This window comes from Ceratocystis lukuohia, assembly GCF_044167205.1.
Source record: "Ceratocystis lukuohia strain C4212 chromosome Unknown Supercontig2_pilon, whole genome shotgun sequence".
In the NCBI taxonomy this organism is placed as follows: domain Eukaryota; kingdom Fungi; phylum Ascomycota; class Sordariomycetes; order Microascales; family Ceratocystidaceae; genus Ceratocystis; species Ceratocystis lukuohia.
In genome coordinates, this window is record NW_027263521.1 from 1,083,695 (window position 1) to 1,099,385 (window position 15,691).

General features: G+C 47.7%; 5 protein-coding genes across 5 annotated transcripts; 4 read left to right on the plus strand and 1 right to left on the minus strand.

Annotated features, from left to right (window-relative positions):
* Positions 1-280: 280 nt before the first annotated feature.
* Positions 281-1,648, plus strand: HOO65_020285 (60S ribosomal protein uL6; the record flags this gene model as incomplete). The annotated part of the gene is made up of 5 exons (XM_071006785.1): positions 281-326; positions 471-518; positions 910-1,165; positions 1,327-1,504; positions 1,592-1,648. The coding sequence occupies 5 exons, from the start codon at positions 281-283 to the stop codon at positions 1,646-1,648; spliced, it is 585 nt and encodes a 194-aa protein (XP_070860923.1).
* A 1,042-nt stretch (positions 1,649-2,690) lies between these two features.
* HOO65_020286 (uncharacterized protein) lies at positions 2,691-4,175 on the minus strand (the record flags this gene model as incomplete). Its single annotated transcript, XM_071006738.1, has 2 exons — positions 2,691-3,121; positions 3,314-4,175. 2 exons carry the CDS (start codon positions 4,173-4,175, stop codon positions 2,691-2,693), a joined length of 1,293 nt encoding a protein of 430 aa, XP_070860924.1.
* Positions 4,176-6,193: 2,018 nt separating this feature from the next.
* Positions 6,194-8,021, plus strand: HOO65_020287 (V-type proton ATPase subunit H; the record flags this gene model as incomplete). Its single annotated transcript, XM_071006628.1, has 4 exons — positions 6,194-6,491; positions 6,776-7,307; positions 7,376-7,928; positions 7,992-8,021. The coding sequence occupies 4 exons, from the start codon at positions 6,194-6,196 to the stop codon at positions 8,019-8,021; spliced, it is 1,413 nt and encodes a 470-aa protein (XP_070860925.1).
* An 864-nt stretch (positions 8,022-8,885) lies between these two features.
* Positions 8,886-10,166, plus strand: HOO65_020288 (uncharacterized protein; the record flags this gene model as incomplete). The annotated part of the gene is made up of 1 exon (XM_071000030.1): positions 8,886-10,166. The coding sequence occupies one exon, from the start codon at positions 8,886-8,888 to the stop codon at positions 10,164-10,166; it is 1,281 nt and encodes a 426-aa protein (XP_070860926.1).
* Positions 10,167-13,074: 2,908 nt separating this feature from the next.
* On the plus strand, positions 13,075-15,476 carry HOO65_020289 (Endopolyphosphatase; the record flags this gene model as incomplete). Its single annotated transcript, XM_071006494.1, has 2 exons — positions 13,075-13,291; positions 13,381-15,476. 2 exons carry the CDS (start codon positions 13,075-13,077, stop codon positions 15,474-15,476), a joined length of 2,313 nt encoding a protein of 770 aa, XP_070860927.1.
* Positions 15,477-15,691: the final 215 nt, after the last annotated feature.

The following is a 15,691-nucleotide window of genomic DNA, read 5'->3' on the forward strand; positions in this document are numbered from 1 at the left end:
TACTAAGCGGGTCACGCGAAATATCACACTTTTGATATCTTTTTTGTGGATCCCAAGCCCTATGCCAAAAACTCATAATTGTGCGGGAAAATCCCGGTAGATTCTGCAACTAGTCCTCAGGAATGAGTCGCCGCACACAACCAAATACCCCACACCTCTTTCTTTTTGCCCTAGAACTTTTCCAACCGCACAAGAAGAAATTGTCGTGACTTTTCGACCGTGAACTTGACGATACATCCCCAATTATCCCAACTTTACGGCCAAGTATAGGACAGTCAGGATGAAGTACATTCATTCGGAAGAGATTCTCAGCATCCCTGAGGGGGGTACGTTATTTTCATTCACCATCATGAGCCCAAAGTTTGTCAAACGACTCGCCTATCGAACATATCGTTCCCAGTGCGAAATCGAAGAAGCTTGGGTTACCAGTTACGGAAAAAAAATGATCGTCGGCTAACTCTTCTCTATAGTCAAGGTGAACATTAAGTCGAGAATCGTCACCGTCGAGGGTCCCAGAGGTATGCGAACACCATTTCCACTACACATATACACAGCACGCAATTGCACCAGCTCTCTCGCCAGGGAACCTGAGTAAATATTGCCAGTACTTTGATTGGGTCTATCCCCCAAGTCAAATCCAGGCGCTGGGAGGCCAGCCCACAAACGGATCCAATCGATGAACGAATCATGCGAACAATGAATCCAGTCAGGCTAGATGCAGAGGAAAGAGGGGAGCTATTTCCAGCAAATATTCGTCTCAAACCAAAAACTCCAAGTCATTTTAAACGACCGAAGCCAATAACCAATCGATGACCCCGCCAAACTATCAACCGCTTGCTCTCATTTCGCTACACACGCAATCGCCCACCGTAACTTCAGTATCTAATTCGATTTATTTTTTGTGTTTAGGCAAGCTGGTCAAGGATCTGAGCCACATTGCTGTCTCCTTCACCGTCCCCAAGCCCAAGACCATCGCCATTGAGATCCACCACGGTAACAGAAAAAATGTTGCTGCCCTCCGGACTGTCCGCACCCTGATCAACAACCTGATCATTGGTGTGACCAAGGGCTACAAGTACAAGATGCGTTACGTCTACGCTCATTTCCCCATCAACGTCAACATCGAGAAGAGCGCCGAGACTGGCCAGCACGAGGTTGAAATCAGGTATGCTATTTTATCTACCTAGGCGATTGGAATCATGCTAGTTGCATCGATCAAATGGAGTTCATGTCCAAATCGACTTCTACGCTGCAAGCCACGCAACCTATGGGACTTTTTTTTTCCCGGTTCCCAATTAGTTCAAACTAACGCTGGAACTTGTACAGAAACTTCATTGGTGAGAAGATCGTCCGCCGTGTCGTCATGCGTTCTGGTGTCGATGTCGAGGTCTCCAAGACCCAGAAGGATGAACTGGTTCTGTCCGGCAACTCCCTGGAGGATGTCTCTCAGTCTGCCGCCGACATTCAGCAGATCTGCCGTGTCCGCAACAAGGATATCAGAAAGGTAAGCAAATATCGACACTAGAGGAGTGTCTTCTTGAAGTAGACATACCTGTGTGCAAGTTTTATAAGTGCTAACTATCGTCTCTAGTTCCTGGACGGTCTGTACGTCTCCGAGAAGGGCAACATCGTTACTGACGAGCAGTAATTTTGCGGTCAAATAGACTTGTGTTATTCTACATTTCCAGGCCTCTTCATATCGGGAGAGCGGAAGGCACATTGCATGTATAGTAGCATAGTGCTACCAAAATCATGATCAGGACGGTGTTATCTCTTTTCCGGGCGACTCTTCTACAGGACAAAAAAAGTTTCGTTAAATTCACGTGATGATAGCTTTCCTTTGTTTTGGGCTGGAGATGAAATTGGTTGTTTTTTTTTCTTGGGCATTGAATTTGTCTTCCGTTGAACCCAACCTGTGAAACATAAACGCAACCCCTAGGATTCAAAATGGACGAGATAAGGAGAGGAATGATTAGGATTGGACAACCGCAAAAAGGGACATCTACTTACTAGATGGGAACCACATCTCTTGTTCTCCCAGTTCTTGTTTGTTGGATGCATAAAAATTACACGATAGGAAGTATCATGTAGCGTGTAGTATGAAGAATGAAGAATCATGGCCATACTCTTAGGTTTCGTGAAATTCCAATTGCACCATGAAGAAAACCTACGAACTGAGGGCTGTCTATATAAGGTAAGTAGGTATATAAGATCATGTGAATGAGTTCAGCTGATGTATTCTTGCAAGGGGGATGATCAGCAGAAATGATGAATGAGAATAACTATATGAAAACCCCCCCCCAAAAAAAAAATCAACAAGGCAGCTGCAGGATAAGAAATACAGCAGCCTTGGGGTAAATCCGGTGCAAGCCAAGATGAAGGAGCAAGCAAGCATAGATAACCGAGAACTCAGGAATAAGAGAAATTTGGATGCCTAGAAGACAAGACAAGTAGAAGGGGGAAGGGGAACAGGCAGACTTGATGCAGCACAAATTATGCATTGTGGTGAGAGTAGGATGTGTATAGATAGAAAAAAACTGAGAAAACCAGAAAAGTAAAGAAACACCACACCCAATACAGAAAAAACCAATTCAAGAAACCCATAAAAAACATATACACTTTTCCCACGGCTAAAGAGAAAAAAAAAAAGGCATTAGATATCAAGCCAAGACAGAAAATTGAGGTATAGATCAGCGACAAATTGTAGAGGCAAGGATCGTGCAGAGCGGCCAGCCTGTTGTGCACAGCAGCCACAGGGCCCTAAGGCCCGCCAAGTCCGAAATCTGTATCCAATAGCCACACTGGAAAGGGATTTTCGTCCCCATCTTGCCGTCAGCTCCGTTATTATCTACGGCTGTGACGACTGCGGCTTCGACTCCGATGGCTGTTCGTGTGGCTGCGACTGTTCGTGTGGCTACGGCTATTCGTATGGCTGCGGCTATTCGTATGGCTGCGGCTCTGGCTACGGCTGTGACTTCGGCGGCTGGGTTCCGGGCTGTGGCTACGGCTCGAGCTGCGGCTACGGCTCGAGCTGCGGCTATCACTATAGCTATGGCGTGAGTGTGACCGTGTGCTGCGTGCTCGTCGGGGATCGTGTACGTGGCTGCTGCGATGGGTGCGACTGCTGCTGCGCGTCACGCGGGTAGTGTGGGTGGCGTTACTAACGCCACTACGACTAGCCGTAGGAGCGCCAGAGCGCGAACGGCGGGTGCGAGCACCAGTGCTAGAGCTCCCTATGAGAAAAACGATGCATTAGTATGGTGTATTTTCGTTCAGGACGAAGGCTAGTTAGTCAGTAGTTATGTAAACTTACTCTCGCTTCCATAGGGTCTGCTGTACATGGCCTCAGATTCACGGGACGTCTTCTTATCCTTTTTCATATTCAGCATGGCCAGCAGGGTGGCTGCAACAGCGCCAAGACCAAACCATCCGGCACCGCTCTTTTTCTTTCGCGGCTTCTCACCATGCCAACTATCGCCTCTGCCACGTCTGCGGCCAGCACCAGCAGCCATCGCAGACGTGCCAGCACGGGAGTAGTAGTCCGAGTCAGATTGGTATTCCTCATAGACTTCGATGTTGCTGTTACTACCGTGGCTATTGTTAGTGCGGCCGCCGAATACCGAAGCCCATAGACCCCGCGCAAAGCAGAAGAAGCACAAGGCGCCAAGAATAGCAATACCGACAAGAGTTCCAAAGACAATTCCGAAAATACCGGCAGCGCTAAGAGAGCTACCGCCATCGTCGTCATCGTCATCGTTGCTTTCATCGCTATCACCAGTAGAAGTAGCGGAAGCGCTAGCCGTAGCCGTAGGTCGGAAGGGCGCTAGGTATTCTGTAGTCACCACACCGTTGATAGTAGTAATCAGGGTCTGACCACTCCCATTCCCGCCAATGACGCCTGTAACAGTGAGCTCAGAAGAATCCTTAGCCACACATTGCCCTTCGGCAGCGCAAGACTGGGATGAAGTACAGCAAATGGTGCCACATGACGTCTCGCCTTCGTTTTGAGGAATACAAGCAACTCCGCCCGTAGGTATAGCTCCCCAGACTGCAGATACAATTCCAGTTCCGACAGCATCATCTGGTATGGCAACAGGCGTAGGGGCAGCTAAGACGGAGTCCGTACATCCAAGCAGAGCAGCGACTAACAGCCGAGCAGCGGAGTTGGTCCGCATGTTTATGTGAGGGCCACTAGCAGCCTGGCGGAAGGGTCAAGAAGGCGATTTGTAGCAGTTGGAATGGAAACACCGATGTATAAGGGAGTAGGTAGATAGGTGATGTTGATTCGAGGAATGCAAGTTGTTGAAGGTGAAGCTGTAAAATAGAGGCCCAATCGGTGCAGGCAGCTTGGAAAAACGAGGGACAATGGCAACTAAAAGAACTGGACAGAAAAGGAAAAGAAGCAGCAGGCAGGCCACGGATCTGCTGCACTTTTTGTCACTCTCAATATGCAAATGCAACACAACGCAACGCAATGCAACGAACAGGCAATTCTTTTTGTGCTTCTTAGTGAGCCACAGAGGACAAACGTAGCGAGCAGGTGTGGTTGGTCTTCGCTGGGGGGTGCTATGGCAACGGGGTCCCAGGATACTGTTTGTGGGAAGCCTAGCTAGTTGGGTATTGGAGGGTGCAAGCCGAGAGCTTGGCCAGATGGTAAATCACGCCAGGTCAGGATAATGGGAACGAAAGAGATAAACGCCGGACTTTATTAAGTCCAAGTCTGGCTGAAAAAGAGGCCAGAATGAAATCTGCAAGAGAAGCGCCAGCATCTTTTTTCACAGTGTCACCAGTCTCTAGCAGCCTTTTTTATTCTCCCAGCCCCTCTATAAAATAAAGGTCTTTTCTTGATTTGATGCCTTATGCCTTATGGTACCAAGGAAAAAAAAAATGATTAAAATCCAGCCTCTTTTTTTTGTCAAAGCATTATCATCGAGCAAACCAACTCAGACGATGGGATTGACGCGCCAAGGGCCCCTGTAAGACGCGAACAAAAAAGCGTAATTGAAAATTAAATCAGTTTGTCCATTTGTTTTCCTTGCCTCTGTTTGGCTTTGGCTGTCATCGTGGTGCCCATATTTGTTGTCCGCTGCGGAGCAACCAAATCCATAGCTCAGAAGGTCCAAAATTTTGAATTGGAGCCAAACCGACTGATACTTGTGCACTTGGGGGCTTCTTGATGTCTACACAATTCGTATTAGTATCGTATGTAGTTGGTCACAGAGTAGTAAGACAAAATTATCTACCATCAGCTGGTAAAAGCCCGGCTATAACCCCCACATAAGATAGAGGCCCATTTATTCCCATTTATACCCTGGCTTACTGTATGTAGTGCAGTGCATGTAGATGTATAACATGTATAACATGGCTGTTGTTTCCACGCTGTCTCACCGTTGTTCTGTTGCCTACTAGTGCCTACAGACAATAGCAAGCCGCTGAGCTCAAGTCATATTAGTAGGCTAAACGCCCTTCTTCTTGTTTTATTCCCCAAATCCACTAAATTACCTGCCACTGTTCCTAGCTTTATCCTCAATAGCTACGAGAGCATGGCCGCGCTTTCATATGCTCGATATAGAAGCTTCATTTTATCATTGAGGCTGGTTGAGGCTGAAGAGTGGCCGAGTGGATCCGCAATCAAAATAGGTTATACCAAGCTCAAGCATAAGAAGTTGACAAGCTCGGTCAAGCTTGATAGTCTCTGATAACGCGGTACTTGCAGCTTTGCAGTGCTATTAACCCTAGCAAAGGTCACTCACTACTGCATATCCTATTCATTGAGCTATGTAGTGTTGGCTATCAAACCAAGCTCCACTCAATTTTCACAGCCTTGCCCACTCTTGAACTAAGCCTACTAAAGCTACCTACGGACAACAGCCCGGCAATCATATCATATATTCGTGCGTCATAATACGTCCTATCGTCGTCTGTCTTCCGCACTTCGCACTTTTATTTCTTAGCCGCGTGCGTCTTTTTTCTACTCTCTTCTGTTGGCGATTGGATTGATTAGGTTTCATTACATTACGTCGAATTCAATTGCTCATCACCATCACGAATCCCCATCATCCTTTGTTGCGCCCTAGTCAAGTCTAATTCGACAGCCTCGTAGGCCGTTCCTCTTAATCGCTCTTGTCTTTCAATAACGAGCACAAAGAAGAAGCCCGCCGCCGATATACTCCTTTACTTCAACTCGACCGCCATGCTCATTGATCCTTCCGCCTATCTGGCTACCCTCCAGAATAACATCCGCCAGCGCCCCATTGCCTGGGATGGTGCCGTGAGAGCAAGCTCTATTACAGATGCTCAACTAGGCAAAATCCGCGCCCTGTCCAGCACCCAGAAGCCCGAAGACCGCCGGAAAACCATCGAAAATGACATGAACGGCTTTGCTGAGCTTTTCCTTGGTGCACCGGGGAAACCAAGCTCACTTGAGTCTGCTGCTAAGCACGCAAACATCATTCAGCATCTGCTGGTTCTGTTTGGCGATATTTTGGAGCGTAAGTTGAGAGAGTTGACTCCTTGTTAGCAAAGTGGCGCAATGGGAAATTCTAAAACTCATTCCCCAATTCATTTTGTATTCATTTTTTTTGTTATTTGCATCTTGAAAACCAAAGTTATTCGGATGCAATGCAATTGCAATGAATTTGCAAAACCTGCTTTGGAAAGTTGCCGTCAATAAATGTCGCAACTAGATATCCACAAACCCCACTACATACAACTTCACGCGCATACAATCGTATTATCCCACAAGAAAATTACTAACTCCAAACCCTTGTATCAGTTGTTCCAAACTTCGCCTTTTCCCTTTTCAAGGCCGGAAATCCTTGCCCTACGCTTCTGGGCCTTCTCGCTCACTCTAACAACTCGGAAGATACCATCCCGCTTCTGGCCTCGACTGTCCTGACCACTATAATTGCCTCTACCCGCGATCAATCAGCCGTCACTTTGAAAGATGCTCTGCCTGTCCTTCTAACATATCTCTCTGGTTTGGCCAAGAACCAAGATTCTGGCCTCCAGGCTGTTGCCGTGCAACAGTATTCGTCGCTTTTGTATGGCCAGGCACCGCGCCAGGAGTTTTGGGCGCATCGAAGTGAAACTGTTGAGCCATTAATAAACATCCTGCGCACTGCGGCTGGCGTTGGTGCGAATGGAAACTCTTCTGTCAGTATGTGGAGTGGTGTCTCTAGCGGCCGTTCTGCTGGCGTTGATGGTTTTATCAACGGAGGTGTTGGCCTCCAGCTCCTTTACCATGTTCTCCTGGTCCTTTGGCAGCTTAGTTTTGAGGCCGAAGAGATCGGCGATGACCTGGATGAGTAAGTGCTATTCTTGCACCCCTTATTGTTTACTCGTCTTCCTTTTGTTCGCTAACAGTTGTTTGTAGTGAGTATGACATCATAGTGCTTTACACACAGCTTCTCAAGGTCTCACCCAAGGAAAAGACCACGCGTCTCCTCATTGCTACTCTCAACAACCTCCTCGAAAAGAACCCCAAGTCTCTGTTGCCTACTGCTGTCCTGGCACGTCTACCGTCTCAGGTTGAGACTATGATAAGCCGCCACATGACCGATCCTGACCTAGTCGAAGACTTGACGAGCCTCAAGGAAATGCTGGAGGAGTACAGCAAGAACAAGACCACCTTTGATGAATACATGGCCGAGGTGGAGTCTGGCCACCTCCGCTGGTCCCCACCTCATCGCAACACAGTGTTCTGGGCTGAAAACTCCCGGCGCATTCTAGAGCACAACCAGGGCGAAATTGTGCAAAAGCTGGCCGAGATCATGAAGAAGCCATGGGACAACGACAAGCAGGTTCTGGCTATTGCTTGCAACGATATCGGGTTCCTTGTGAAGGAAGTGCCGGAAAAGAGACATCAGCTGGATAAGCTAGGCATTAAGACGCGTATCATGGAGCTCATGGGTGAGGCTAACGAGACGGTGAGATGGGAGAGCTTGAGAGCTCTAGGTGGATGGCTTAAATACAGCTTTGATTCTAAATAGGAGGAAGCGCTAGGCTATCCGAGAGCATAGCGATGGCGGCAGTGTTGTTTGACGAGAGGGGGGAAATCTCAATCCCTTGATTTTTGAATACTGGTTTTCTCTTTTTCATTAGTCCGCAGAAACTTGTCTTGTTTTTTTTGTGTCTATGACAGGGAGTAAGTATCACATTTACGCCTTTTAAGTGGCTACTATCTGTTGATCGCCTTCGTCTCCTGTGATTTAGAGCTCCGAATTTCGTCACAAAATATAGTAGATAAAAGAAGCGATATTTGTGTGCTTGGTTTTCCGTGGAAAGTTCAACTTGTCGTTGCTGCATGGGTGATAAGGCTTATCGTCGAAGCTAGGCCCTGTATGGATTTCTACCAATGACGTCCCAAGGCTCTAATGGACGTGACGAAGATCAAATAGCCAAGCTTATTGGGCGACTCTGTGCGTTGTGAGTTTATAGTAGTTTCTTCCCGTGTCCAACCAATTAACTCTTGCTAATGTTACAAACAGCCCCAAGAGTAATTTCCAGCCAGACTAGAATGTCTCCATTTTTAAGGTAGCTCTGTAGCCGGATCCAATCCAGCCATAAGCCCGCCTTCCTTCCGGCTTCGGGCATGAGGCAAGACAAGCCCGCGGAAAGGGCTTTGATGGCCTTTGTACTGCCATGTGAAGAAGGGGCATTTCCTTTGACTTCCTCCTTATCTCCCTGGGTTATTGTGAACGGATACAACTTTGTCTTCATCTTTTCGCCCAAGGCCTGTTTTTAGCGGCGTCTTTCCTTGATTTTTTTTATCTTTTTTCTTTGACGTTCTATTGAACCAGCTAGCCCTGGTTTTGTCTTATTTGCTGTAGGCGACGGCAGGTATCCATCAACCATAAGCTCACCTCTACCTTATATATTCAGCCATGACTTCAATCTTGGCCCGACGGGCAATGGTCGTGCCTAGCAGACTACGAGGCAGATTCTCCTCGTCCTCTAGTGAGGCACTCGGCAAAACCCCGCTGTATGACTTTCATGTAGCCCAGGGCGCTAAGATGGTCCCGTTTGGCGGGTTCCACATGCCTATCCAGTATGGCTCAGTTGGCCTGGTCGAGTCACATAAATTTACTCGCTCGCATGCATCATTGTTTGATGTCTCACACATGGTGCAGCACATATTTGAGGGCCCTAGCGCCGCAAAATTCCTTGAGAAAGTTACGCCTGCCGATGTGTCGGGCCTGGCCCCCTTCCAGAGCCGTTTGAGCACATTGCTGTGGCCTGAGACGGGTGGTATTGTTGACGACACTATCATTACACGCATCGGCGAGGAGAAGTTCCATGTTGTGACGAATGCCGGATGCCGCGAAAAGGATCTCAAGTACTTTGACAGTCAGTTGGCAACCAGTGGCGTGCCGGTATCTAAGGATACCTGGCGGGTGGAAAACAACGGCGGCCTCGTGGCCCTGCAGGGTCCTAAGGCTGCCGAGATCCTCAAAGCTGTGCTGGCCACTGATGTCGACTTGTCAACCTTCTACTTTGGTAGTGTGATTTTCGCCCAGCTGCGCTTACCTGGGGGCAAAACCAGCCGCACTGTACAAATTGCTCGTGGTGGCTACACGGGGGAAGATGGCTTCGAAATCTCGACCTTTATTCCTGCTGGCGAACCAGGTAATGCCGCCACCGAGTTGACAGCTATGGTCGAATCACTAATGGCTGCTGGTGGCGATAATCTAAAGCTGGCAGGTCTGGGCGCTCGTGACACACTACGCTTAGAAGCCGGCATGTGCTTGTATGGCCATGACTTAGATGACACTACAACGCCTGTTGAGGCGTCTTTATCGTGGGTCATTCCGCCAACACGTCGTGCGGCAGGCGGGTTTCACGGTGCGGATGTGATCCTGGCACAGCTGAAACCCAAGAGTAAGGGCGGAAAGGGTGTCGATAGGCGCCGCGTTGGATTCCTCATTGACGGACCCGCGCCGGCTCGCGAGGGCGCTATTATCCAGGGGAAGGACGGCGAGAAGGTTGGTGTTGTGACCAGTGGCTCACCGTCGCCCTCTCTGGGTAAGAATATTGCCATGGGCTACATCAAGGATGGCCTACACAAGGCAGGGACTGAGGTTGATGTGGTCATCCGAAACAAGACGCGGGCGGCCAAGGTAACCAAGATGCCTTTTGTGCAAACAAACTACTGGAAGGGGGAGTAGATGGAGATGTTGACATCCAGACTGCTGAAATTGTGTATTGAGGAGTACGTCGGAAATGGCGGAAAAGCAGATAGTGGCTTTTCTATCTAGGTATGGACAGATGCTATCCTCTACGGAAGTTGCTATTAGAAGACTACGAATACACATAGGAAAAAAAAATAAGATGGAGGCTCAACCCGCTTCATCTAACACATAGAAGGCCAAAGATTGGATTATTTGAGACTAGTCTAGGCTAGCCATAGGATAGGGGTGGAGGCTCTTTCAACAGAACCAACATGTGTTGAAAGAGAGACAGGGACACAATAAAGAAGAATACTGAACAAAGGTACTATGCTCTGGTTACTATACATGATGCAATCGGGACCTGACACAAAGTCTTGCACGAAGTAGGCCATGCCATCGGTGAAGCAGAATGGTGTGTTTCTGCTGCGGTCACAGGTCATGGTGCTTAGCGCAAAGGGGCCTAGAAAACGTCACAAGAACAGCCAAGTGCTTCCTCTGCCTCTGCCCCTAACTAGATATAGGTCACGAGCACGAGTAAGAGCAGGCATGACGCGAGAAGACGGGCGCTGCAATTGAAGTTGGGGTAGGTCTGTCGAGACTAGCTTCCCAGGGAAAATCCCGAGGGGGATCATCACATATGTGTACTCTCATTCTCGTTCTTTCACATGTTTCCAAGGCATGGAAATGTAGCCACTACTACATGGGGTGCCACTAAAGTAATGAAACATGACACCCCTCAAACGAGCGGCAGAAATTCTCTAGCATGCACTCGGAGACTAGATAAAGCAATATGATGTAATTGCCCAAAGGACACCTCAAACTGGTAGCATTGCTGCTACCAGAATGAGGGCTCGTCGAAGTGTTGCATGGTGAAGGAGGAAAAGGGAAGAAGAATTTTACTGTGGAGTTGGGTGTATTATTTATAGAGATGGACAGCACGTGATGTGCCAATTATTTGTGTAACTAGGGTTATGTGATAGATCCTGTCAATCTTGCATGACGTCAAACATCACACGAACATGAATCATGACCCTGGGATTTTTGGAGTTCTTCACTAGTCTTTTCTTTATGTCTTCCTTTCATCTCCTAGCTTGCTGATCTCCCCCCGATACAATAATCTGTTTTTGGTTGTACATTTCATGTTTTCTATTTGAAGGAATGCCCCAGGCCACCAGTTCGTTCTTACTACTAAGGATGGGCTTGCGTGCTGTGCCCCAGCTCTATTGTAGTTATAAAAAGCCGCTCTTGCTACAGGTGACGTCAAACTGCAGCAAGCTATAAAAACCTCAAAAAATGGAAACTAAGCAGTGAAGTGAAGAGGGCAAAGGGATGTTGTGCAGTAATTCTTTTTTCTTTTTTCTCTATCTAACGAGGTACATGACCATTCAACAAGAACACTGCCCCAGATCAAAGCGCGCGATGTGAACTTCAAGAGAGGGGGGATTATAGTAGACACCTGGTCAAAGTCCATCAGGGTTCTTTGTGACCAAGAAGTGCCCTTCATCTGCTGATCCTCCCGCTGGCCACCATGGGTTTATTTACTATCCTTTCTGTGTTGCTGTGGGGGAAGAGGAGAGAACGGCCTCCCAATGGCCACAAAGGGGACATTTTCCCTATCTGTGCACTTGGAAGAACCACGTAGAACTTGCTTTTATTTGCTTGTGATGTCTGGGCTTGTGATCTCGTGGCAATGGGAAATGGTAGCTTGCCTCTCTTCACGTGGAAATGCGCCGGCTTTTGATTGGTTGGCTGGCTTGAGACACTTTATCAGCCTTGTGCTTTGAGCATACAACAATACATGGACAAGCCAGACCAATAGACAACAAGCATACGACAGAACGATGGGCACGGGGGTCAAACGTCATATTCTGGTAAAGAGCAACACAGACATAGAACATGGGATGTTAGTTAGCCTAGGGGAGAGGAGAACAGGGTGAAGTGGAAATGAGGGGTCTTGAAACCTAGCTTTAGTCTCTAAAAAAACTACATGAGCAAGAAACAAGGCGGGAATTTTGCTCTTAGAGATGCAAAAATGGACTGAGAGATTGCGGGCCCGGAATCTAGGACCCGGGCGGGATAGCGGCCTGTGCTTTCTTACATCTCTCCTCTATTTGTACTTTGTAGTTGCACTAGCAGCAGCTACGAGGCAGCATCTCGTGTAGTTATAGCTGCTTGCATAGTAGCCGACATCCGACTTCTTTATTCGATTCGTCTTCATTCACTCTTGTTTTTATACAAGTTCTTGTCACACTATATCAACATCGGCTGTATTAGAAAGTGCCGCTCTTGGATTTGGCGCTTTTCTTTCGCATCCGAACAAGCCTGCCTCAGAACCCTCTAGGGCTCTTTACCGCCCCTAAGGCCTAAAGCCTGGTCCTAGTCTGGACAGATCCTTGCCTCTTTCCTCTTCTCAGCTCTCTCCAATACTTTTTTTATTTTTTTCACGCGTTCCTTCCCTTGTTGAACTTGGGGTGGTCGTTCCTTCTAGATTCTGAAGTAGAAGCGAGCACACACAAAAAGTTGATCATTTGCTCACGAAACATTTTTCTTTGCCATTTTTTTGTTTCCTATTTGTGTCCATCGTTCTACTTCTTTTGTATTTTCCCAAAGTCTTTGTCATTTTCCCATTATATTTCTTGTTATTTTGCGAGTATCTTTGAAATCAATTGACTCCGCATGCAATTGGTTATTTATTCTTCTGTGAAAGTTGCTTGAAGATATAAAAAGGGCTCAAGGCCAGAGCTTTTTTCTTCACCCACACGCCAGGCGCTCTCTTTTATTTCTCTTCCCATCGCATTTTCTATACCTAACGTGGCAGAATCAAACTTCTTCTTTGTCTCATATCTGAGTTATCATACCTCTATCCGAACGTCTTTGCCTACTTTTCTTTGTGGTTTGTGACGCAATGCAGTCTCAGTCTCGGCCACGTCTTTGGCCTCGCTCTCGATGGCTGCAGTCTTATATCACAGCTCTGCTTTTGAGCCAACAGGCTTCGGCTTTGGCGATTGGAAAAGCACCTCAATTGCAGCACATTCTACCTTTGCATGAAGCTGCCCACAAAAATCTGCAAGAAAATGGCGCTGGCGGCTCTAGGCTTCACGGCCGCTTCCTGCACATCACTGGTACGTAGTGTAACATTGGATTTGATAGAATGAAACCTTCGCTCGACACAGTTGGCTAACCAATAGAACCACCGTCTTGTCTCTCACAGACTTCCATCCTGATATGTTTTATAAGGCCCACACCTCCACAGCCGAAGACATCGCCTGCCATCGATCTTCTGGCCCTGCAGGCTACTATGGTGCTGAAACCTCCGATTGCGATTCCCCTGTGCACCTGGTTGACTCTGTGCTTGCATGGATTGACGAAAACGTCAAAGACACCGTTGACTTTGTCATCTGGACTGGCGACTCGGCCCGCCACGATAGCGACGAGGACATCCCCCGAAATGCCTCGCAGGTGCTTGGCACTAATAAAATGATGGTCAAGAAAATCACTAAACTGTTTAGCGATGACCAGGGGAAGCTCACCATCCCAATTATCCCTAGCCTGGGAAACAACGACATTCTTCCACACAACATCCTGATGCCTGCGCCCAGCGAGTGGCTGCGCACGTACACTGACGTATGGGAGGCCTTTATCCCCGAGTCGCAGCGCCATTCTTTTGAGTTTGGCGGCTGGTTCTACGTTGAGGTCATCCCTAATAAACTAGCGGTCTTCAGCGTCAACACCCTCTACTTGTTTGATCGCAACGCCGGTGTGGATGACTGCGTGAACCCGTCAGAGCCTGGCTTCATGCATATGGAATGGCTGCGTATTCAGCTTACCCAAATGCGCGCTCGAGGCGTTAAGGCTATTCTGACTGGCCACGTTCCACCTGCACGTACAGCTGGAAAGCAAAACTGGGATGAAACTTGTTGGCAGAAGTATAATTTGTGGCTTGTGCAGTTCCGTGATGTCGTTGTTGGCTCGATCTATGGTCATATGAACATTGACCACTTTCTTCTTCATGACAGCAACGACCTTGATATTTTGCAGACCGATGATGTGCTTCAAGGCACCACCGAGGAGGCTGCTAGCCAGATCAACCAAGACGAGCAAGATACTGTACATGATGAAGCCGCTTCCATTTATGCCTCTGCCAACTATCTAGTCGACCTCCGCAGGTTGTGGTCCAAGCTCCCTGATCCAAGCGCCGTAATAAATGCCGCTGATTCAGAAGCAGAGTTCTCGGCATCGGAAAAGCGGCCATGGAAGGGCCTGGGCAACAAACATGCTGAGCGTTACCACTTATCACTTGTGTCGCCAAGTATCGTACCCAACTACTTCCCTACTATTCGCGTCTTATCTTACAACACCGAAGGCCTTGATGGTCCGCTATGGCGTGATGTGGAAAACGTCATGATTAAAGACGACTCTCCCGATGAAATCAGCACTATGCGCCTACAAGCTCTAGAGAACGAGATCGAAATGGCTAAGAAGAAGATGAACGATAAGAAAGGCAAGAAGGGCAAGAAGAATAAGAAGGGGAAGAAGGGCCCTCACAAAGATCCTCATCTTGTCATCCCAGATCCTCCAGCCAAGGGCACTCCGCCTGGTCCTGGATATGAGATGCAGACTCTTTCCTGGCTGGGCTACGTCCAGTACTACGCTAACTTGACCCATCTCAACAACAACATTAAGTCTTCCACTCCCGAAAAGAAGAAGAAGGACAAGAAGAAGCCCACTAAGGGCAACTCAGTCGAGCTTCGGTCGCTGCCTGAGACCGAAACCGAGGTCGAGGATGACCTTGAGTTTGACGGCGAAGTGGACCAGACGAAGTGGCGTGAGGGTCCCCACAAAAACAAGAAGCTGCACAAGAACCCTAAGCACCTGCCGTTTAAATTCGACGTCGAGTATAGCACCTTTACTGACAAGGTGTACAAACTCAAAGACCTGACAGTAAAGAGTTACGTTAAACTTGCCTACCGTCTTGCTAAGCATAAGCCTAGAAAAGGTGGCAAGGCCTTAGACCCACTGCCGGCAGAAACCGAGGTTGAGGAGTCTGCTTTGGAATTCTCGGAGTCGGATTCGGCAGAGTCCATCTATCAGCGCATGACCGAGGTTGAAGAAGAGATAGATGAGGCATCTGTAGACGAAGATGACTATGAAGATACAGGGAGCGATGCTGGTAGTAGTGCATTGAGAAAGGGTAAAAAGTCCAAGGATAAGAAGAAGAAGAAGAAGAAGAACAAGGTGTGGCGGCAATTCTTGGAGTTTGCATTTGTAAAAACTCTTGACAAGAAGAAGATCGACAGTCTGGATTAGCGATTGTTTTATGTATTGGGTGGGTCCCCTTTGGTTTTTCATTATTTTTGTTTAGAATTTCTTCTAGTTTTGGATATTGATTTGGTGTTTTGGTAGCATAGTCTGGTTTTATTTATAAGCATGAGATTTGGTCTCAAAAAATAGCTTCTTTTGATAGCTTATGACGTTAAGTATTGCGAGACCATAAGACGTAGACATTGTTACATTGAATGGCT